The 22,118-nt window shown below is 40.3% G+C and overlaps 1 protein-coding gene and 1 pseudogene across 2 annotated transcripts; one reads left to right on the top strand and one right to left on the bottom strand.

The window, feature by feature from the left end:
• Positions 1 to 3,772: 3,772 nt before the first annotated feature.
• On the top strand, positions 3,773 to 4,501 carry LOC149106153 (52 kDa repressor of the inhibitor of the protein kinase-like; annotated as a pseudogene).
• Positions 4,502 to 8,334: 3,833 nt separating this feature from the next.
• LOC110042203 (alanine aminotransferase 2-like) lies at positions 8,335 to 21,993 on the bottom strand. Of its 2 annotated transcripts, XM_020747551.2 has the most exons (12): positions 21,815 to 21,993; positions 21,239 to 21,325; positions 19,673 to 19,781; positions 16,902 to 17,032; positions 16,533 to 16,652; positions 15,074 to 15,203; positions 14,608 to 14,821; positions 12,857 to 12,965; positions 12,522 to 12,587; positions 11,507 to 11,662; positions 10,017 to 10,129; positions 8,335 to 9,700 (listed from the first exon to the last, which is right to left on the bottom strand). In XM_020747551.2, exons 1-12 carry the CDS (start codon positions 21,926 to 21,928, stop codon positions 9,589 to 9,591), a joined length of 1,461 nt encoding a protein of 486 aa, XP_020603210.2. In that variant the 5' UTR covers positions 21,929 to 21,993; the 3' UTR covers positions 8,335 to 9,588. The 2 variants fall into 2 exon arrangements, with proteins under 2 accessions (XP_020603210.2, XP_020603211.2); XM_020747552.2 differs by lacking the exons at positions 21,239 to 21,325; positions 21,815 to 21,993 and having other exon boundaries at positions 18,485 to 19,781.
• Positions 21,994 to 22,118: the final 125 nt, after the last annotated feature.

Genomic DNA, 22,118 nt, shown 5'->3' on the forward strand with positions numbered 1-22,118 from the left:
TCTTCATCTCTCAGCCACTTTTTATTTTAAAAGGTAACGAAACTTCATCCGTACTGCACGCCACAATGAGCATTTTTTAAAAATAAAAATGTTGCACCCCCAAAAAGAAGCAAGTGTCATATTACACCCCTACCTCCTCTCCACAATGACCACTTTCGTCTGTCCCCAAGGCGGCTGTTGTGGGGAGGTTCGAATGTGATGAAAGACTGTTACACTGGACACACTGGCCACACTGGTGTAGGTGTTAGAAAAGAACGTATTTCAGGAGGCTCCGGTGTACTTTTATCTCTATTTTAGCTACAAAAAATGCTTACAATTACAGTGAGGTACCTGTCCAGAGTTTTGCCTTTATTTCTACTATAATAATCACCATCTTTTTCAATTTTTTTTTTTTTTTTTCAACCTCGTAAAGCGACCGAACATATTTATGTGCCTGTTGGATCATTCAGATGAGGCGAGCACTATTGGCAAATACCGAAATGGAACGCCAAAGGAGACCAGAATGGCCTTTAATATCTAGGAGATCTAAAGCAATAGGTTCATATTGTGGAGCAAATCTAGTAAAATATTACCGCAAAAAATCAAACATTTCTTATACAAACTGGCTGAGATATCTTTTTTCATCATAGTTAATCAAAATTCGGATGACATCATCGCTTCGCTGAATTGCATATTTTAAAAACTTGAATATCTCTTGAACAGAAAGAGATATCTAGTAAAGAGCATTTTTCTTCTCTACTTGGTTATGTTTTAAAATGGCTTAAATAGGAAAGATGTGAATTTCGTCACAGTGGCTCGCAGCTCTCAGACATGTCTTTTGATGGAATAAAAATCGCAATAGTGGGAAGACTTTACTACTTGGAGCATCTAAGGCCCAGTTCATACGTCGCATTTCTGGCGTGTCGAATTCAATTCAATTAAGTACGGCAGAAATGCGACTGTGGATTCATACGTCGCAGTTGTGTTGCACTTAATTCAGAATTTATCCTGTCGGGTATGTCGGCCAGCGGAAAATGTTTCAAGGGGGTCTTATACTCTCAGATATAATTTTTTCTCCAGAAAACCATTTTTTTGGAACATGAAGATTCAACATCTCTGTCCATTTGTAAATCGTATTTTGAAACGATTTTCCTCTAATTACTCCTGAATTTACGTTTAAATTAAGAAGTCTGAACACTTCTAGCTATATTTCAACATAGCAACACCCACAGCAACCATTGTTTACAGTCTAAAAGTACTCACAAAATGGATTCAATTCAGTACATTTTAATGATACTTTACACAAACGCTTTAAAGATGTGTAGTCATGAGAATTTTGCATCATGGTCCTGAACATTGTTTTTTCTGCCATTTTATACGCTCCTTATACTTGGTTAACATTTCTATGACTGGTGTGTATTCGGGTGTTCAATGAAACATTTATGTAAAACCTTTAAATATACCCCTCCCCCTGCCTCTAACCTCCCCCCCTAGTTCACAGGGCTAATTTGGGCTCTCGGAGACCGAAGTAAAACTTTAAAGCCTTATTTCTCAAAATGACCAAATAGACGGATCATCAATATCTCGCACACGATATCTCCACTGGGTTTTAACCGAATGTTGTCAAATTTTCAACATTGATGAAGGACACAATTATCTAGGTCTTAAACCTCCAAAATTTGCAATTTATGAAATTTTTCCATATTATTTAGTTAATGTAGTTAATATTAGTTAATATTAATATACTTTTTCAACATTTCACGAGAAAAACCCCCTCAAAACACTGTTTTCTGAGGTTTGTCTCCTGGACAACTTGCTTATGGACAGGATGAACTTAATTCCATACTTCTCGAACCATTCATTATTACGTTATCGTGTTTATAGTGAACACCACTTTTTAACACTAAGGAGCTAGTTATTCATTAACTATCGTGGCACGTGACCTGGAAAAGCTCATTTTTGAAGTCAGAGTGCAAAGTCCTTTAACGTGATACCAAAACTGTTCCACAGAGTTGTTTTGCAAAAAAAAAATTTTTTTTGGTATAAGACCACCTTAAACGTAGAGTATTCAATATGACGGACGAAAATGCTGAGCGACGAAGGACTTTAATTTTGCTAAAAATTGTCCGCCAATGGAACGAAAAGGAGAAGGTTGACAACGGAGCAGTATGTGTTGCAATATGTTCGGGTTGCATTGGGTCGAGAATGGCCAAGTTTCTTCTTTTTCTTTGCCGGGAAAGCATTTACGCATGCTCAATACATTAACATAATGTATGCATTAGATTCGACACGGCAGAAATTCGACGTCTGAATCGGTGACGCATTTCTGTCGGATAATGCGACAGGACCAGTCGAACGTGCGGCAGAAATGCGGCAGCCGATTCAGACGTCGAATTTCTGTCGAATTTACTTCATTGAATTGAATTCGACAAGGCAGAATGCGACGTATTAACCGGGCCTTAGAATCTAATGCATACATTATGTTAATGTATTGAGCATGCGTAAATGTTTTCCCGCCAAAGAAAAAGAAGAAACTTGGCCATTTTCGACCCAATTCAACCTGAACATATTGCAACATATGCTGCTCTGTTGTCAACCTTCTCCTTCTCGTTCCATTGGCGGACAATTTTTCGCAAAATTAAAGTCCTTCCTCGCTCGGTATTTTCGTCCGCCATGTTGAATACTCTACGTTTAAAACATTTTCCGCTGGCCGACATACCCTACAGTATAAATTCTGAATTAAGTGCGACACAAGTGCGACGTATGAATCCACAGTCTCATTTCTGTCGCACTTAATTGAATTGAATTTGACGCGGCAGAAATGCGACGTATGAACTGGGCCTAAATTCCTTTGCATATAAAAAGTCAATCGCTCTTACACTGCCTGACTAGGTTTGAATGACCGTCAAGAACTCTGGGACAGTATTGAAAGCAACCAATCAATTTACTAAGCAATTTGTGACGTTTTACCTCGTACAGTTTTGGCGGGAATTTAGCGATGTTTTGGTACAGGGAAGAAGTTGCTGCTTTTGTGGGCGAACGACCCGTTGGTTCAAGATAAAAAAAACCCTCGTCAGAGGCGGATCCAGGGGAGGGGTTGAGGGGGTTGCAACCCCCCCTTTGAGCAGCATTTTTTTGGTTATTTTGTTTGATTCTTCCTAAAAATAATAGAATAAAATTGCTTTTTACAAAGTTGTTTCACTTCCACCATTCGACTGCTTTTCAAGTTTTGAAAATATATGTACATTTCGCGACTGCTGTGGAGGATATTACTTGCAAGAAGGTCGTATCAGGATCGCGTCAAGCCTCTTTGTTGTCATTCCAGACTGTAGTGGTTTTCATTACAACCAAGAATATTCTTGATGAAGTCAAAGCTCTTGCATCAAAGCTGCAGAAACGGGATCAAGATATTTTTGAAGCTTACATGATGGTTTATACAAAAGCAAACAATTGTCAAATACTTGTGAAATGTTCGTGGCTAGTCTGACGCGGCGTTTCGTCTCGGCCAAGAGACTCTTCAGAGACCTTTAGAATTCAAAGGCAAACTCGTCGAGCATCACGCCCAAAGTCCCAATTGACAATTGTTTGCTTTTGTATAAATTTAACTCGTGAACGTACGGTTGGGAATCCTTCTGCGATAGAGGGCCAGACTGTCAACATCAAGAATTTGCGAACGGGACTTTGGGCGTGATGCTCGACGAGTTTGCCTTTGAATTCTAAAGGTCTCTGAAGAGTCTCTTGGCCGAGACGAAACGCCGCGTCAGACTAGCCACGAACATTTCACAAGTACATGATGGTTGACGAAGAAATTGGAAACATCAAGTCTGCTAGAAACAACATCGATATCGACTTTCAAGTTTCGTACAAAGAAATATGAGACCTTGCTGAGAAACTTGGAATCGTTGAAGCTATTCCCAGAAAGACAAGCATACAGAGGAATCGCTCAAACATTCCCAGTTCTAGTTCAATTGATCATTACAAAAAATCTGTGGCTATTCCCCTTCTTGATTCCCTGATTAGTCAAATGCAAGACCGATTTTCTGACGAGGATCGCCACGCCTGTCACTTGCTTTATCTAGTACCCTCAATCATAGTTAAAAGCACCCTGGAGCTATCTGAAGCAACAGAAGGCATGCTGTTCTGGGAGAATCACCTTCCATTTCGCAAATCCCTTGGGAATGAGCTGCGAAGATGGCAAACGATGTGGCAGTCAGCAGAGAAGGAACTTCCAAGCAATCTCCTATTAGCACTTGGCACATGTGACGAGGATGCTTTTCCAAACATCCATCGTCTTCTGCTCATTGCGTGCACCCTACCAATCAGTAGTGCGGAAGCTGAGCGGTCCTTTTCGCTCATGAAACGGATCAAAACCTGCACCAGATCAACGATATCTGAAGAGCGCTTTTCAGATCTAGCTGTTATTGCTATGCATTACCCTGAGAGATTCGAGGTAGACGAGATATACCAGGCCTTTGTAAAAGCTCATCCTAGGAGACTATTTCAGGCTACGTTGTTTGATTAATGAGGTATGTAGAGAAACGACAAATAACTATTGATGATACTGCTGTCCCTTTCAATCATGCATTATTATTTTTTAGGTTCCTGGCTGAGAAATAAGATAAATTCCAGATTTTATATCATGCCTTCACAACTCTTTTGAAGTCTCGGGAATGCTGCAAAAGGCGTTTTAGAGGGAAAAATCGGAAACAGTATTTTTTGGGGGGAGGGGCATGGCTCCGGACCCCTTAAGAGCTCGTGCCAGAGGCACGGGGCCGTAACTCGCCTTCCACACCATTGGCGTTAAAGGTTACTACAATAGTGTACAACCCCCCCATTTCAGAAATTCCTGGATCCGCCCCTGCTCGTCAATCGGAGAGGAAAAGTTTAAAATGAAAGGTTAGCTATAGCTAGTCTCTTTTCGTATTTTATCTCCCATTTCATGCGTCGAAAATGGTTTCTACAACTCGTCGGCTACGGCAAAATCTCGGGCAATATGTTAAATTAATTCAAAAAAATCAAAATACCTAATCATAGCACGTGCATTTTGGCGTTTGCTGTTTATAAGAAAACCTCGACAGCGAAGAAGGCAAAGACAATGCGTAGGTTACCAAACAAAAGTAGTAATTAGCAGTGGAATACTTTTCTTAGCCTTGTTCTGCAATTCTGCAAAATAACAACGCGAATTGTCCACATTGAGGCCCTGACCACACTACGCCGGAGGAATTTGAAAACGGAAGTTTATTTGTTAGGTTAGCCCTAGCCTGCAGAGCAGGCGAGATTTTTTCGAGCGAGCGCTCACATCGTAAAAAGTTTAGCCGCCATCTTGAATTTTTCATGCAGTGGAAGACTGGGGAGAGAAAGAAAGTTTTACTAAGGGGGTGAATGATAGGCAAGAGGAAGGATAGGGGAGGGGTGGAGCGAAGAAAATCTCGCGTACCGGAGGTCATTGTTCTTTTAGGAAACTCCGTTCGCCCACGAACGGAGTTTCTGATTGGTGCGGCTTGACCCTGCCTGTCAATTGTCTGTCAGTCAGTTTCGTTTCGTTCGTGTGGGTAAGAAACATGGCAAACTCTGTCGAAAGTGATGTGGTTAGTTTCGATTCCGCTCTCGAGGAATCTCTCAAGCGTTTATGTGAACTTGGAATGTCTCGCGAATTACGAACGGAGCAAAAGGACGCAATTTCCACACTGGTATCCGGAAAAGATCTGTTGGCAGTGCTACCCACTGGCTTTGGGAAAAGCTTAATATTTACGTAAAATGGGGTTGACTAGCCTACACGACTTCTACGGTTCGTGACATTTGCACATTTGCCGTTCTCTGTTCGGTCACTCGACCTTTCTTGTCGCTTCACTCGTGTTCATGAAGGGCACTTCATGTTGTGTAATAAGGAAGAATTTTAAGCGGAGTTGAGCCGTTAGATCGTGCTATGGCAAATTTTTATAAGTCATAGGTCTGCATGGTTTGCGCTGTTATCTGCATGTCGACTCGTTGAGTTTGACACCTCTGTAATTTGCCATATGTTTATGCATTGTTTAGGCTCATTTCTATTGCAAGATATGCTTTTAAGTCTCCATGAATTTGCTTTTGAGGGACGAAATATGAAATTTACCGTGAACATGTTGCTTACTTGCATTCTATATTGTGACACCGGGCCCGGCTGTGACTAGAACTGTTTACAAGCACAGTAGGTAGATCCTTATCACGGATATCATATTTGTTCTCGTACGATTTCCTTCGGAGACGCTGTAGCTTTACTTTGAGAAAGCTATACCTTTGTCTAGAGACATTCTTATGTTTCTTGCAGCTATCTGATCGAGCTTATGTTTCTCTTGCTCGATGTATAGGGTTATTCCTCCTTTGGTTGTTCTGGCACCACATGATTCAAATGTAGCTGTTTACGCGCAAGTCCTGTTAACTGTTTTGCGTGTTTTATATGTCATTGTTCGGCTTAGTTCAGTCAAGACCATGGTTTCCATCCTCCATGTGGATCTCATCAGTTGCCGGTATTTCTAAAATACTCTGTACGTCTGAAGTCGCTAGCGCAACACGTACCTCTGTGAGAATGCAAGACATCCTGCGGCTTGGCACAAACTTCTCGTGGTGTGTACCCTTGTGAGACTTCCGGTGTCGAGAAAACCTCATTTTGATTGGTTACCCACTCATTTCCGGAAATGCAGTGAAGCGCAACTAATCAGGAGGTGTTTCGCATTTTAACGGGCTTTTCGGGCAGGCGTCTTCTCATATTTCCCCTCCCCCATCCCCCACCGTCTAACATGGCGGTCTAAAAAGGCGGTCGCAAGGTTGTAACGCTAACTCGCCCCAATAAGACGCCTGCACTGCAGGCTAGGTTAGCCCTTCCGTCCACACTAATCCGTCATGAAAACGGAGCTTTCCTGAACGCTCTTCAAACCGGGAAGGAAAACATTTGAAAAACGATAACGATAACGTTACGATAATCATGATATTCCACCACCCGAGTTTCCCTCAGCCACAAATCCAGAATGGCAGGTTATTGTTGCGTTTTCATTTTCCACCGACGCAGCGTTGACGGGACCTATATTTCTATGTCTTTTTTTACTTGAACGTTGTTTATGCACACTCAGCTAGAAGGAAATTGTCAGAATCGCGAGATGCAAACTAAGAAAATGTGAAATCAAAAATAGCTCAAAATTTGTCTTAAAGATTTTTATTTTACTTTGCATGAATGTTAAATCAGAGCCAATTTCTTATTCCTGAAATTTTGAGGTGGGGTCATACGGGTAGTGCCCAGTCTCTCCTTAGGTACTCGGTCGTTCATTTTGGCCAGTTGTTGACGTTTAACTGTCCAAGTTTGACATAGAATGGTAAAAGACTTCAGCAAACAGTAAATAGAAAGGAAAAACATCTTGGAACATTTTTCAAGAGTTAGAAGTTGGGCTGTTATAATGTATCAAAACTGTAGTAAGCCACCTGAATGAGGAGAACAGTGGCTATGCACGAGCGTTATAATTCTTGGTACGTTTCTTTGCCGAACCCTGTAGAACAACGTGAAATGACCAAATTCTGCGTGGTATGGAGAGCGTGAACCACGACGGCTAATTTTTAAATCTTTATTTCGAATTTATCGATGCGTTCTAGATTCAGCTTCGTGATAGTTTTGACAGTGATAAACAAAGTAAATGGTTTTGGAGTATCGCGAGATTCGTAAGCAAAATGGAAGCTCGTTTTTTTTTTGACAGACGTTGTCTAATGTTTGGAGAACGCGAACGACGGCGGCTAATTTTTCGTATTTTTAGTTGGAATTGAACGCTGAAGTTCTGAGACCAAAAGGCACACTGAACAGATCTAATTCGGAGGTAAAATGTACATTCATTTTTTGTTAGGCGTTGTATTCGTGGTCGCTTTCGTTATTGCTTAAGCTCTCTAATTTGCCACATAACGCGATTGAGCCTGGGCTGCGACATCGGCTTAAAGTATGGCTTAAAGTACGAATTTGTGGTCGGATTTTAACACCGCGCAGACGCGGTAGAAGGTAATTTTAATCAGTTTGAAATGATGGAGGAAAATAGAAGAAAAAGGGACTGATTAACCAAACAAACGCGACAAAAAAACAAAGGTACACTGAACAGATCTAATTCGGAGGAGACAAAAAGATGCTCTTGATTTACCCTCAGGGCCAGATTACTAGAGCAGAGCTGGCCCGGTTTGTCGAAACGTCGCAATTGCCTAGCCGGTGCTTTCTCGCGCTGCAACGGGCAGATCTAGTCAGTAAATCAAGACCATCTTTTTGTCTCTTTAACACATAGAGGTCTAACAAACGATGCATCTAGACACTTGAACCTGCAAAATATGGCTCAAATAACTACAGTTCTAATGTTTTCTACACCAAGCGCAAAATTGAATTTAATTCCAAAGCAGATGAATTTACATAATGCAAGACTTCGCCCTCCCGTGTGAAAAGGTCGGGGATGCTCGTCAACAAGTTTGAATTAAATCACTCAATGCCCACGGAAATGAGAAAACTTCATGGAAAAAAGTACAGCGGAAGAAAGATTCATGACGAGATTTTAAGGTATGATCACAATTTTTATAAATAAGAACTGAATCTGGAGACAGTAAGAAGCTAAGATCATGGTCTCTCGGTTACACTACATATGTACAGTGAGGGAAACAGTGAAACTAAATCTCACTCTATCCACTCTAATATCTATAATTGCTCATATACCAAGATGGCTAAGCCAATAAAAACTCTGGAATTGCACTATATAATGATCCAGGTTTTAAAAATTAGAGGTATTTTTAAAAGGTCTGGATAGTAACAGACATGTTAAAAGTTTTAGAAACAACACACCGGTTTTTAAAAACACGTTTCAACAGAATCTTCTGCCATCTTCAGTTTAAATTTCAAAGTACAGAGTTGAATATATAGTGTACGCAAAATGCTAATTGACTATAGTCAAATGACTAGAGTCAGTTATAGTCAATTAGCATTTTACGTACACTATATATTCAACTCTGTACTTTGTAAACTGAGTTATTTTCAATAAAACGAGGGCAGCAAGGAAATAAAACCAGACTCGGTAAATACTACTTCATGATGATGTATAGAGTATTGTTCGGGCAGTAAATAATGTTTTTCTTCTTTGGCAAAGGGAACTGTACTGAGGTCTTTCAAGTAATGAATGCCTCAATTAGCAGATCAGTGTTGATACGTTCACACTCAGATAAAGTTACTCTTTTTTTCATTTTACTTGTGCCACACGTACTGGGAAAGACCCGTTCCCAATCCCCCATCCCAAAATTCAAAGGAAAAGCCCGAGGAACGAGGTTGATTTAGCCAGTAGTTATCTCTTAAATAAGGAAACTGCAACCATGGACAAATTGTGTTGGAAAGTGCGCAAAGACATGAAATCATAACAGTAATACCTACAGAATAAGAGTCAACACCCCCATTCCCCCTTTCAAAGTTAGAAAATGGTAAAATGCAAACTTGTGTTCGATGAAAGTGTCTTGTCAACATTGCACAGGGGTAGGGAGTAGCAAAATGCTTTAAGAATGAATTTTTTCCAACCCTCGTGACCAAGGTGGTATTTCATGTTTAGACACACAGTGCTTTTTCTGGTGAATGTATCATTGTTTGTCATCATCATCGTCTTTGTATTTGTCCATGAATTCCTTGTGAAACTTGCTAATTGTCTCGAACATGGGCACTACTTTGTCTTCAGACGGTAAAATGGTAAGCCTGTAATAAAGAAAACAAGACAACATCACAGGTTCATGAAGATGACCTTTACGTTGCCCTTTCAAGCGTCCCAACCTTGCCCGTTTCCGTCTGAACATCCATGCATACACTTTAAGACACTGAGGCTTTACAAAAGGGGTTCTATATAGCTAATCACGAAGTTGCTCGTTGTCTAGTTTTAGTTTTTTTGCATCATGTCTAAAACAGTAAATTAGTCTAATACGCCTCTGGTCCCTCATTCGTCACTCTTTCCAAAGAGAATTCAGAGCTAGTGAGGATATGTAGACCGTGGATTACCTTCACGTATGCAACTGACCTAAAATGGTGTGTTCCTGGTTTCTGTCCGAAATTAGTCCCAGGAACGGGAGTTATTCCAGTAGCCTCTAACATCTGCCAACAGTAGAACTCGTCTGGTTTGCAATTGTTGAACTAAAGGAAAACAACGAAAGGGTTTAACTAACCACTTAAGATTACAACAAGCATCGTCCATCGCGTGTTTCATTTTTCCTTTCCCAATTTCCTCACGCTTTATCCTGGGATGGTAGGCTTCATGATTGTCATTTAAACTGCATCCAGTCCGACGTACTACATGCAAATGCTTTAATGTGTGACAAGGGTGTAAAAACGCACAATTTTACCAAGAACGCACGTGCTCATTACCACGCATAAATTTTAAAGATGTTGAAAGCCAGAATTTCCTTTAAAGCTTGGTTTTCACTGGCGACGCAAGCACAAGCGCAAACACAATAATTCTTATTTCACCGTAAAAACGGCCTTGACGCAGGCATAACCACAGGTGCAAGCACGAACACAAGGATCAAAATTTTTCCTTTTTCCTGTGCTTGCGCTCATGCTTGCGTTTGCGCCGCGACAAGTGAAAACGAAATACGCTCAGGCATGTGGTTAAGTTTGGCCAGTGAAAACACTGGATCCAGATTACCTCGCGCCTAAACAGTTTGGAAGGTTCGAATGATTTTGCCTGTGCTTGTGTTTGCGTCGAATTTCGTTTTTACCACAATTGCTACTAATCTCGCAATCTGATTGACTAATCTGCCGTTGTCGATAAGAGTCCAGACGTCAATCTGTCACGCAATGCCTTTTTCAGCTCGCGAACTCGCGCTCTGAAAAAGACATTTTCTTTGACGTTGATATTGTAGTTAGAAACAAATCGAAATGTGGTTTAGCGTGGTCTGTACTCTTATCGACAACGATATGCGTCATCACAGTGGTCAAAATTGGTTGTGGACTCAGGAGGCGCAACAGAGTGAGTCAACAACATTTTGACCACTGTGATGACGGGTATCGTTGTCGATAAGAGTACAGACCACGCTAAACCACATTCGATTTGCTAATTTCACTTGGGTCATTTCCTGTTGCTTGCGCTTGTGCTTGTGCTTGTGCTTGCGCTTGTGCTTGCGCTTGTGTTTGCGCTTGTGCTTGCGCTTGTGCTTGCGAATGTCTGTGTCCTTTGTGATTGGCCAGAGTGATTACTTTGGTTTTGGTTTAGGATACTCAATTGAAAACCGCTCTCAGTATACTTTACTAAAATATTCTTGTCAAGTTTCCTTTTCATTAGAGCGATTTGCCAGTCACAAGGAACACAGGCAATCCAGTAGACCAATTAAGACTTGTGCGAGCGCGGGGAAACGTGTGGTTTTACTTCTGATTGGATCATAAAGTGACGCGACTTTTTTTAAGTCAATCGCGTAAAGCAATAATGGAAAACCACAGCAACTCTAAACGAATGTTTCCGCCTGCACGCGTTTATTTAGCATCGTCTCTGACATGCGCGACTGATGTTCTTACCTTGGCCTCTTCTATAGCTTTCCGTGGAAGATGAACTCTGGGAAATGCATACAAGGATCCAGTTACTTCACTACACGTAATTCCTTCAAGAGAATTCAACATTGAGGTGGTGATCTTGGCTTTCCTTTGATACGAGTCTAAAATGGCCATCTTCTCCTATGACAGAAAGGTACGAATGCTCAATTTAATATCCATAGTAACCAATATACGATTTCATAAACATACACGTAGCTAGGCCCATCAACAATATTCCTGTCACCTCATTGGTCTAATATAGTCACATGGTAAATATCTATTGGGTTTACATAGGCCACGTTCGATACATCAACATTCTAACATAGCTCCGAGGCTTTCGGATCAAAATTGTAAATTTTTTAAGTTTCCCCTGTCCGGCCCTCAATAGGCCCTTTGCATGATCCGGTCACATGGTACAAAATCACACATGCTGGTGAGCAAGTTGCACAGTGAGACTTCCAAAACAATGCCACTCGTACCAGTCCACCTGGACCTGCCTTTGTTTTGGAAGTCCCACTGCGGAACTTGCTCACCAGCATGTGTGATTTTGTACCATGTGACCAGATCGTGTAAAGGGCCTATTCCCAAAAGAGACTTAAATACAAAGGGAACAACACCAAATGTAGAAGTTTGTCCTGAAAGCCTCGGAGCCATGTTAGAATATTGACAAATCGAACGTGGCCTATTATCATGCGATAACAACTAAGAAAAGCGTACATGGCAGGCATTAGCTATTAATGCTCTGTGGAGAAATTGAAATCGCCTAAAACTCGAACGGGAGAACGACCAGCCACTGCCTGCGTCTGAAAGAGAATTTTTTCGGTCTAAGTAAAACGCATAATCAGTAAATAAAGCAGCTACTCGAATATTGGCCATTTTGATGAAATTAATCTTAGGTAATAACAGCTTTATAATAACAGCTTTACTGAATTGTCAATGTAATTAGTATTAACTACTAATTGGGGACGCAACAAAATTTAAAAACACTTTTGGGACGTACCTTAATAAATGTCTCGTACGACTCGTCACCAGGTTGAGGCGGAGTACAAATCGCACTCACGGCGGCCTTTAAGAACAAAAATAAAACAGTCTAGACCATTTTACTACAAACACTTGCTAAGGCATGCGCATGTTTTACAGTGGCACTTTGACCACAATTGCTCTGTCCTTATGTCCTGGTATTTTAGAGTAAAAGAGCTCATGGACAACGACTGAGAGAAAACCAATAAAAAATGGCAAGCCACGCCGATAAATAACACCTTTTCTATATTTTCCTCGCGTCGCTCTTTACTTTTTCCTGCCAGGAAAACATTAAATTATGTTTGCAAAACTTACCTGTCCAATCGTGGTAGGGCTCACACTTGGTGACATAAAATTCCTAAACTGGTGTTTAACTTCTTTGCTGAACCCGACCAACTCCATATACGCTCCCCTTAAACCACATCTACAATGAAAAAAATAACTGAGTTTTCAAAAAACTAACTGTAATTTCAAATCTGTTAGTATAATTTCCTAGGATTATCCCATATTTTTACACTTTTATAATTTTGATTGTAAATAACGGAATTTGTTTCAATTGTAAATAATGTAATTTAACAGAGAAGAGCCACCTCGTGGATCTATTGAATAAACCATTATCATTTTCACTATCACTATCGCTATCACTATCGCTATCGCTATTGTTATCGTTATCGTTATCGTTATCATTATCATTATCATTACTTTAGGACTTATTGACAAAATCGTCTGTTAGCACCTTGGAGAAAGTACCTAGTCTCACACACCATGAACAGTGGGTTGTTCCATTTTTTATTGTAAAGAGTTACATGCAATAAGCGTCCGCTAAGATTCTGTTGAGCAAATAACTACTTTCACGGTTGCATCAAAAGACGTAGCATCAAAGGAAAATCGTCCCGTCCAGGGCAGTAGCAATAGAGTTATACTTCTAGTTGCTTCATACTGCGGAAACTGAGATCACTCCCCAGAGAGTCGGGCGATACACCCATGTAAAACAAGAATGCTCGTCGTCTCATTTTGGGATGGGATGAAATTCAGAGGTTTCACGGTTTTCAGGACGGGACGCCAAAGACTTTTTTTGTTCTTTCATTTATTCACTTGTATTCTTCACCATCTACGTGTATACTGCGAACTCACAATGTGACCAGCTCCCTGATGGCTTGATAGCTCAGTTAGTAGAGCACTGCACACTGCAGAGGTCATGGGTTCGAATCCCGTTCAAGCAAGAACTTTTGTCAGGTTTTAATTTCACAACTGCTAAGTTGTGTGTATAACTGTGATGATCAATCATGTCTTCATATCTTCCTCCGCAGTTCAAATGTATAATTTTTCTTACATTCACTTGTAATGTCTTTTTTTTACTTATCAAGGTATCTTATCTTTTAGGGTTGCACGCAAAGAAGTAAAAACAAGCTTTCATACTCTGAGTCTTTTGATGCTTAGGTCGATCAGACGTGAAAACTTTACTATCATTGGTCACCTCACCGCAGGTTTTGTTTACGCGTCTGGTATCTTTAAGGGAGGGGAAGGGGGTGAAGTTGAGCTAAGCCTAGATTGGTCAACTCTATCACTTTGACCCAAATGTAGAGAGGATACACAAGTATGCCACTCGGCTGATGTTAAAACACTTTATTATATGGCTTGTGTTTGTAGAAGATATAACGCGTGTTCTTATTGCCCAATTGTAGGGCATTATTCTCCCGTAATGCCCACAGGCCGATTGCGGGCCCGCAAAACCAAAGCAAAAAGCCATATAATAAACAACTTATTAACCTCGAACGTTCGGTCTTTACGGGAAAATCTCAAACCTCGGCCTTCCCGTATTGACCTCGCCATCGCTCGGTCTGATACGGCAAGGTCTCGGTTTTCCTCTCGGTTAATAAGTAGTTAGTCACGACAAGTTTCAAAAAGCTCATTTCACATGACTACTCAAAAGATTACTTCATAGCTTTTAAAATTTGTTATTTGAATTTCCTATTTGTAATGTTCAATGCTTCAAGCTTACTGTGACGGCAGCCATTGTGGTGATAACACACTTCTACTGATTCACAAAGAGATATGAAACTTACTCGCCATAAAACCCCTTGGAAGCTGAATTTATTGACATCAGTTGAAAATTATTGTAGTCGGGTCCAAGGTCTCTTAGAACCTTTTTGCACGAGTGGAACTTGGCCTCATTGGTAAATACTGTTTCCTGGTACACTTCATCAGCAAATAAAACCAGTTTCTCGCTAGCGCAAAACTTGATAAGGTCCCTGATGTTGTCGTACGTCAAGATTTGTCCTGTGCATTGTATAACATTAACAAAGGGACAAATCTCGTTATCACTTTGGCAAGAATAACAAACATAAGAGTAGTCTCAATAGTTCAATATGCGTCGTTTTCTTCTCTCTTGCTTCATTAGATCAAAACAGTTATCACCCTCAATTTTCATCAACAAAGAAACGTTTTCAAAATTACTTCAAGGCAAGCCGTGTACTCTATCATGCACTTGATGCCTGCAGCCATGTCTCTAATCATGGCTCTATATCATACCTGTGGGATTTCCTGGATTAATGAGTACCAGTCCCCTTGGTTTACAGAGTGGCTTTGCTTCCTCTAAAGCTCTCTTCAGTTCATTGATGTTTAAACTCCAGTTGTTTTCTTCATCCAAATAGTAATTAATCTGCTCCGAAAACAAACAAACAAACAAACAAACAAACAAACAAACAAACAAACAAACAAACAAATGGAAACATCAGTTAACAACAAACTAGGTTTAGAATCCCATTAAGCTTAACAGATCTATTTGTTTATCTGTTGCCCAGGTTTTTCTGAACCAAACAATGTCATGCATTTGGGATTTTGTCCACCTAACTTTTCTTGCATGTTTTGCACTTTTTTCTTAGAGCTCTAATTGGTTGAATTTATAGCAGGGCCCGAAGGGCCGCCAAGCGGAGCCCCATACCCACATAGGAAAGAAAAGGAAATGAATTTTCTCACGGTTATCATGACTAGCGGTACTGCTCGTTGGCGCGTACGCACGACGGCGACGGCGACGACGACGGAGTCGCGCAACATGGCGGCCATACTCCAAATAATAGGTTGACAGACATGCAGCCTTGGTTTACAGTGTACTTCTTTGATATTGGACATCCGTGTTATGATCAATTGACACCTGTCAAAACAAGGTGTCCGCTGACCAGTATCACGTGGCTATATCGCGGGCTCAAGTTTACAGCTCATCGAGGCCGCTGACCAAGTGCTGGTTTTCGATTGGATCGCAGGCTCACGTCAGGTTAACTTGTTGAAAACAGGGCAGGAATTTTGCGAAGCCGGTTAATGCTAACCCAGGATTAAAAGTTAACTGAATTATAACTTTTTCTTCTTCACAAATTTTTTTGCTGCTTTGTTTTGTGTATTGATTATTAAAACTCAAAACAGAAGGCCAAACAATATACAGAAAACCTCACGGCAAATGACTGGAAAGTCCTGGAAAACGGTTACTGGTCCTGGAAAGTTCTGGAAATCTGTTAAACTCTAGTAAAAACTATGAAATGTATGACAGACAGTAAGGAGAATTAACACTGAGATCTTGGGAGTGAAAGGGTTAATGTGAATTTTAGAGCCCTGGAAAAATCAATCTGAGTCCTGAAAAAGTCCTGGAAAAGGGTATGATTCCTGTTACTAGGATAGACACATAGATGGCGTCAAAATGTGGTAAGAACATCCGTGACACACTTGCCTTAAATACAGCTCATTACCAGCCACTTTTTCGTTCTTATCACATTTTGATGTAAATATCTGTGATAGATATGACTGAATAGATGCGCAATAACATGGAATCTATTTGTTTAATTAACCATTACACAAATTAAGAAGAAGATATTGTCAATGAAATTATCACCAAATTTGCACAATGAACAGATGTCTGGCATGACAGTACATAAATTAATGATGCCTCGGCAGTCAGCACTAATAACCTTTAATGGACCATTAAAAATATAAGTTTTACCTGGTGGAAGTTGTATTCTACGATCCTTGCAATGTATTGAGGAAATACAGGTATTGGAACCATAAGTCCTGCCCTGCCCTTACCATCATGTGAACTGGTTTTGAGTGATGCTAAGCCAACCTAATTAAGAAGTGAGAAGTATAAAAGGTATACATAATTATATAAATTTTTATTGAGGATAATGTGTGTCGCTGTGGAGGGTAATGGTTTTTAAGCAGTTTAGAATGGGATTACAATATAGAAATCAGACAGTTTTGGTCTAGAATAGGGTATATGAACATTTACTGGAAAAGTGCTCATTAATTCATTTTATAACCACCTTCTGTGATTGAGAATTAATTTCAAAGATCAGTCACAACAAAGTTCAACCTGTATTCCTGTTGCTCCACCACTTAACAATATGACATCATCTGGATCAGCAGGATAACCATCTCTTCTTGAAATATATTTGGCTACATGTTCACGAATAATTCTTAATCCAATGGTATCTGTGTAAGAACCTACAAAAACATATTATTACTTAGGAAAATAGGCATGCACAAGAGTGCAGATGGTGTTCAATGCACTTTATAAACGCAATTGCTTTGGGAGACAAATTAAGGTCATTCATCAGAATTGCATTGCGCATCTCTACTGCGCACGATTTTCACATCATTAGCGCACACTCATGAGCGCATGCACGTACAAAACATAAACAAAATGGTGGCTTTTTCTAGATGGCTTGGCTTGCGAGAGACACATCATCATTTTTTCCTCAGAAACGAGTAACGATTTTTAACGATTTTTTTAAATTTAGTTTGAATGCAGAGATCACCTTCTTTCTATACAGTGAATATGGACCGATTTCTATTGCAGGGTAAAAAATTATCACAGAAAATGCGAGCATAGCTAGCACTCGTATAAGATAATATGTGGCCCCAGAACACTGCGCGCTTGGAACATATTGTATCCCTGTTGACTAAAGATGAGTGCCTTTATAATGAAACATACATCAAATTGTGCCTTAACATTGATGTAATACATCCATTGTTGTATTTCTTGCTTAACTTTGTCCCTATTTTTCTGCTCTCTTAAAGCGTAAGGTGAATGGTTCAAAAATAAATGTTTCTCAAAGCAGATAATGTCTGGAATTATGGGGTTTATTGAAGGTCCTCCTGCTCCTAAACCAATACCGGCACCCCCCTTTTTTATTTCAAATTTTAAGTTCTCTCAAGATATAAGCAGCCAACAGGTAAAGTTTGAAAGAAAATCTATTGTGAGTTCTATTTCGATAGAATTACCTTAACATGTGTCATTCAGTCACATAAAAAACAGGAAATCTATAAATACTAGGAGTTTAAATGACAGTGATTAAGAGAGGGTCCCCTATACCTCTTCTGAAAACAGTTTCATGCAAAATTAATTGGCCTTTTCACGCATCACGAAAAATTCTGAAAACAGCTTCACGTTCACAAAAAAAAGTAAGCAATCACGTTTCACACGAGAAAGCAAAGGCTAAATCATGTTTCATGTAAAAATGTAAATTCTATTCACATTTTGCAAAACATACAAATACAATCACTACAAAAATGTATCTGGCAATACTGAAATGTACCACAGTAGATATAGCTGCACATGGCCATATTTTGATAATTTCAGACTCTCTCATCTTCAGCATGTCTAGATCTTTTGTGGATTGGGTATTATGCATGTGCAGTGGAACCCCGTTAATACGGACACCAAGGGGACATGCCAAAGTGTCTGTATTATCAGGGTGTCCGTATTGAGCCGTATTTAAGCGGGCTCCCAGATAAAAAGTCACTATGCAAATGCTACCTTCGTGAAGACAAAAGAAAGAATCCAAAAGACATATTAACACTTTGTTGACATATTTCGGTTATGACATCGAAGCGATGGCTGAGCAGACATCAGTTAAGGCTGGATAGAGTGTGGATACTGACAGATTAACTCACCTTTTCTGCCTTTTCTCGATCGAAATGGCGTGATACCCTGCATGTGTGACACAGCGTGACAGACTAGATTCTATGCCCTCCTGGTTCACTGTTGCTGTGGTTAGTTCTCAGTCCTCCATCCTCACGCATGTCAAGAGATGTCGAGAAAGGCAGGCCGTCACGCTTTTTACATCCAGTTTGGTGTAGTATACGAGCTTTTATGACGCTAAAATCTCCAAAAATGTGCAAAATTATTCCCACAAAAGTCGATGGTTCACAAATCACGCGAAAGTAAATGCATTTTTCACGGATCACGAAAAAATTGAAAACCAGTTTCCCGAGGATGGAAAAATATAGATTCACGAATCATGGAAAAAATAAATCCTCATTCACGCTTCACGCAAAGAAAAAATGCCCATTCATGCGTCACAAAAAAAGTATAGGGGACCCTCTTAAGTGGTAGTGATAATGATAGCACGACAGTGGTGGTTGTAATATTTATATCTTGCTTGCCTAGCTAAGCAAATCAGGAGTTAACGCTAACCCTAAGTTGTAATATTTATATCCTACTTGCCTAGCTAAGCAAATCAGGAGTTAACCCTAACCCTAAGTTGTAATATTTATATCCTACTTGCCTTGCTAAGCAAATCAGGAGTTAACCCTAACCCTAAGTTGTAATATCTATATCCTACTTGCCTAGCTAAGCAAATCAGGAGCATGTGTAATGTACTGTAAAAATCAACTGCACATGCACTAATGCATCCGCAGTCAAGTGTCGATCGAGACCCTTGATCAACCTTCGATCAACACTAGATCAACATCTCAATTGACACCTGGTTGTCAATAGGTTGATACTCGATCAAATTATGCAACATCTTGATCAACACCTTAATAATGTTGATATATGGCTGACTGTCCACTGACTTATACTGTATGTATTAATTGAAACTAGATGGCGTGTCTACAAAAATTAGACACTGTAATTGTTAGCTTTGTACATTGAGAACAGTAAGTGTTACACTAAAATAGCCAAGGTTATACCTAATTCCAGGAGGTTTCCTAAAAACAATTATTATGTACCAACTACAAACTTGGAAAAATGACTCAGCGCTTCAGTTCCTGTATGCGTGAGCTTATAAAATAGGCCAAAACAAACAAGTAAAAATAGATCATAACAAACACAATCTGCAGAAAAACGTTTTTACACACTTATAGCAAATCCTGGTGTAGTCTTAAGAATTCTGCGAGCTTTTTCTTTGATATCCTGTGGGTAGCTTGGGTCATCAAGAAAATCAGGACAAAGTAGACATGTCAGAAACTGTCAACAAGAGTTGCAGAAACAAGACCTAATTAGCAGAGGCAATTCCTAGGGTACTTACAGGTTAACGCACTCAGCGAGTGAATTATCCAGATTTACCTGCACGAGTTCACTAACAATGAGTGAGAAATTTCAACACTGCACGAGGCTTTGCCAAGTGCGGTATTGAAAATTTCGAGTTCATTGTCAGTGAATGAGTACGGGTAAATCCCGATAATTCACGAGTAATGAGTGCATTAACATTATTTTTTATTATTCAAATTGAATACACTGCACAAAGAAACACCGCATTGAAACCACTATATCTGAGTCAGCTGAAGCCATGGTGTAATGACAATGGTGTGTTAAATTTACACCACAGCTATTACACCACGATAATGATGTCAAGGTGGTTGTCTTGTCACAACCCAGTATCACATGGTACAAATCAGCCAATCTAAAAATCGGAATTTGTACAGTGTATGAAAGTTGAATAATACATACAATATATCACAGTTCAATAACCACTGGATTGAAAAGGTGACCAGCAAAACAATGCTGAGCCAACTATGCCTTTTCGTGTGGAAAGAAGCCAGTGAACACACGCTGCATCTAGAATAGCAATTTACAACTTGTTATAGATTTTCAGGGCAGTCATTCTGAGTCAATTCAACTAGCATTAGCATTTCAAAATATCATAACATTTCAACTTTTTGACTGGCATTCTTACCACTTATGTCTGAGGTCATGTGTTACACACATAGACATAATCTCGTAGGTGAAGGGAGAAGGAAAGGGTCCAGTGATCATGGAGGAACCCACCCAACAAAGGATCAGGTTTACCTTATGTTCTGCAGTGGCGGATCCAGACCTTGAGCTTAGGTGGGGGGAGGGGGGTTGTTTTGCTTCCCCTGCTGGCTTTTCTTCCTTCTGTGATTTCTTCTTTTTGTACCCACAATAAAGGGGGGAAGGGGGGCCAGCCCCCGGGCCCCTCCCCTAAATCCACCACTGTTCTGTTTGTTTCACAAGCATCATGGGGGTGGCTACGTGTTTCCCAACAAATGGAAAAGTAAGGGTCTCCACAGTGTCCTTGGGTGCTTTCCATTATGCCAGACTGGCTGGTCAGAGACCAGTGGGAAAACCCAAGGAAAATGGAACCACATTATTCGATCAAACCGGGCCAACCAAGAAGAATGGCTCTTACCCATTCTTTTATTCCTTTTCCAAATCCCTACATAAGTGACGACAAGTAGGGCAATGAACCGGTTTGTCAAAATGGAATGGTAAATATGGTCCAGAACATTCTGGTCGGAAGGAACTGAAACAGACCTTTCCATTTGACTTCCAACCAAGTTTTCCAGAATCTTTGGCATAATGGAAAACACCCCTTTGGTAAAGGTGGGAGGCAGGGGGGGGGGGGGTGGATGTCCGAGGACCTGCTACACAAATCTAACCAGTATACACTGTACATTTCTTACCTGCCTCAAAGACGTAATTGGACGCTGCCCAAATGCATGAGGGTCTCCATAGTGTCTTATAACTTCTTCAAATGGTTTACGTTCACCCTAAAAATTGAAAAAAATTCCAGAGTTCGCTAGAAACGTTCTATTTTACTTTTCGACAAGATAGGTGTCAAATGTGACTTTGAAGCCAACCTCGTAATAAGAAGTTCACAGTTTGTTGTTATATCATGACTCTAACCAAAATCGAGCGAGCCGGAGTCACGCAACATTAGCTCCCCGTCCGAGAGGCTGCGAAAGAGACTACCCTGAACGAAGCTGTATATATGTCGTGACTTGATGAGCTTAAATTGGAAATGCAAGCCCCGAAAGGTAATACAGTGGAAACCCTCGAACGTCCCGTACCATATAACTCGAACCAAAATCAAAGAACTCTTCCTTTTTTCTTTGGAACAACGAAAACTGATTGCAGTTGATGTAAGACTTGGCAAAAACAAATTAAAACTGATTTTCCGTGTCGCACGATGAACTTTTAAGCTCATGCTGGGTCATGCTGCAATAACATAAGTCTTACAGTCTTACGCAAGAACTAACCCGTGCCAATTCTTGTTGGATCTCGTAAGCTCGAAAATCAACCCATCCTCTTGCGTTGATTGTTTGTTGGAACACAGGACTGACAGTCGTTTCTGTAATAATTTCTGCTTCCATCGCGATTTAATTTACCAAACCCCCCCCGGCAATCATCAGTCACGATCATCACGTGCGTGTTTTTCCTGCGAATCCCACTCCCAGCGGTCCCTTCGGCCTGGCCAACCAAAGTAGGTCCGTATTGCGTATATATGAATGGCCTGAGAATAATTATGTGTAATTTGTAATAGTCGTATTGACATAAATTAAA

This window comes from Orbicella faveolata, unplaced genomic scaffold, assembly GCF_042242905.1.
Source record: "Orbicella faveolata isolate gen_17 unplaced genomic scaffold, um_ofav_v1 contig_3, whole genome shotgun sequence".
NCBI lineage: Eukaryota > Metazoa > Cnidaria > Anthozoa > Scleractinia > Merulinidae > Orbicella > Orbicella faveolata.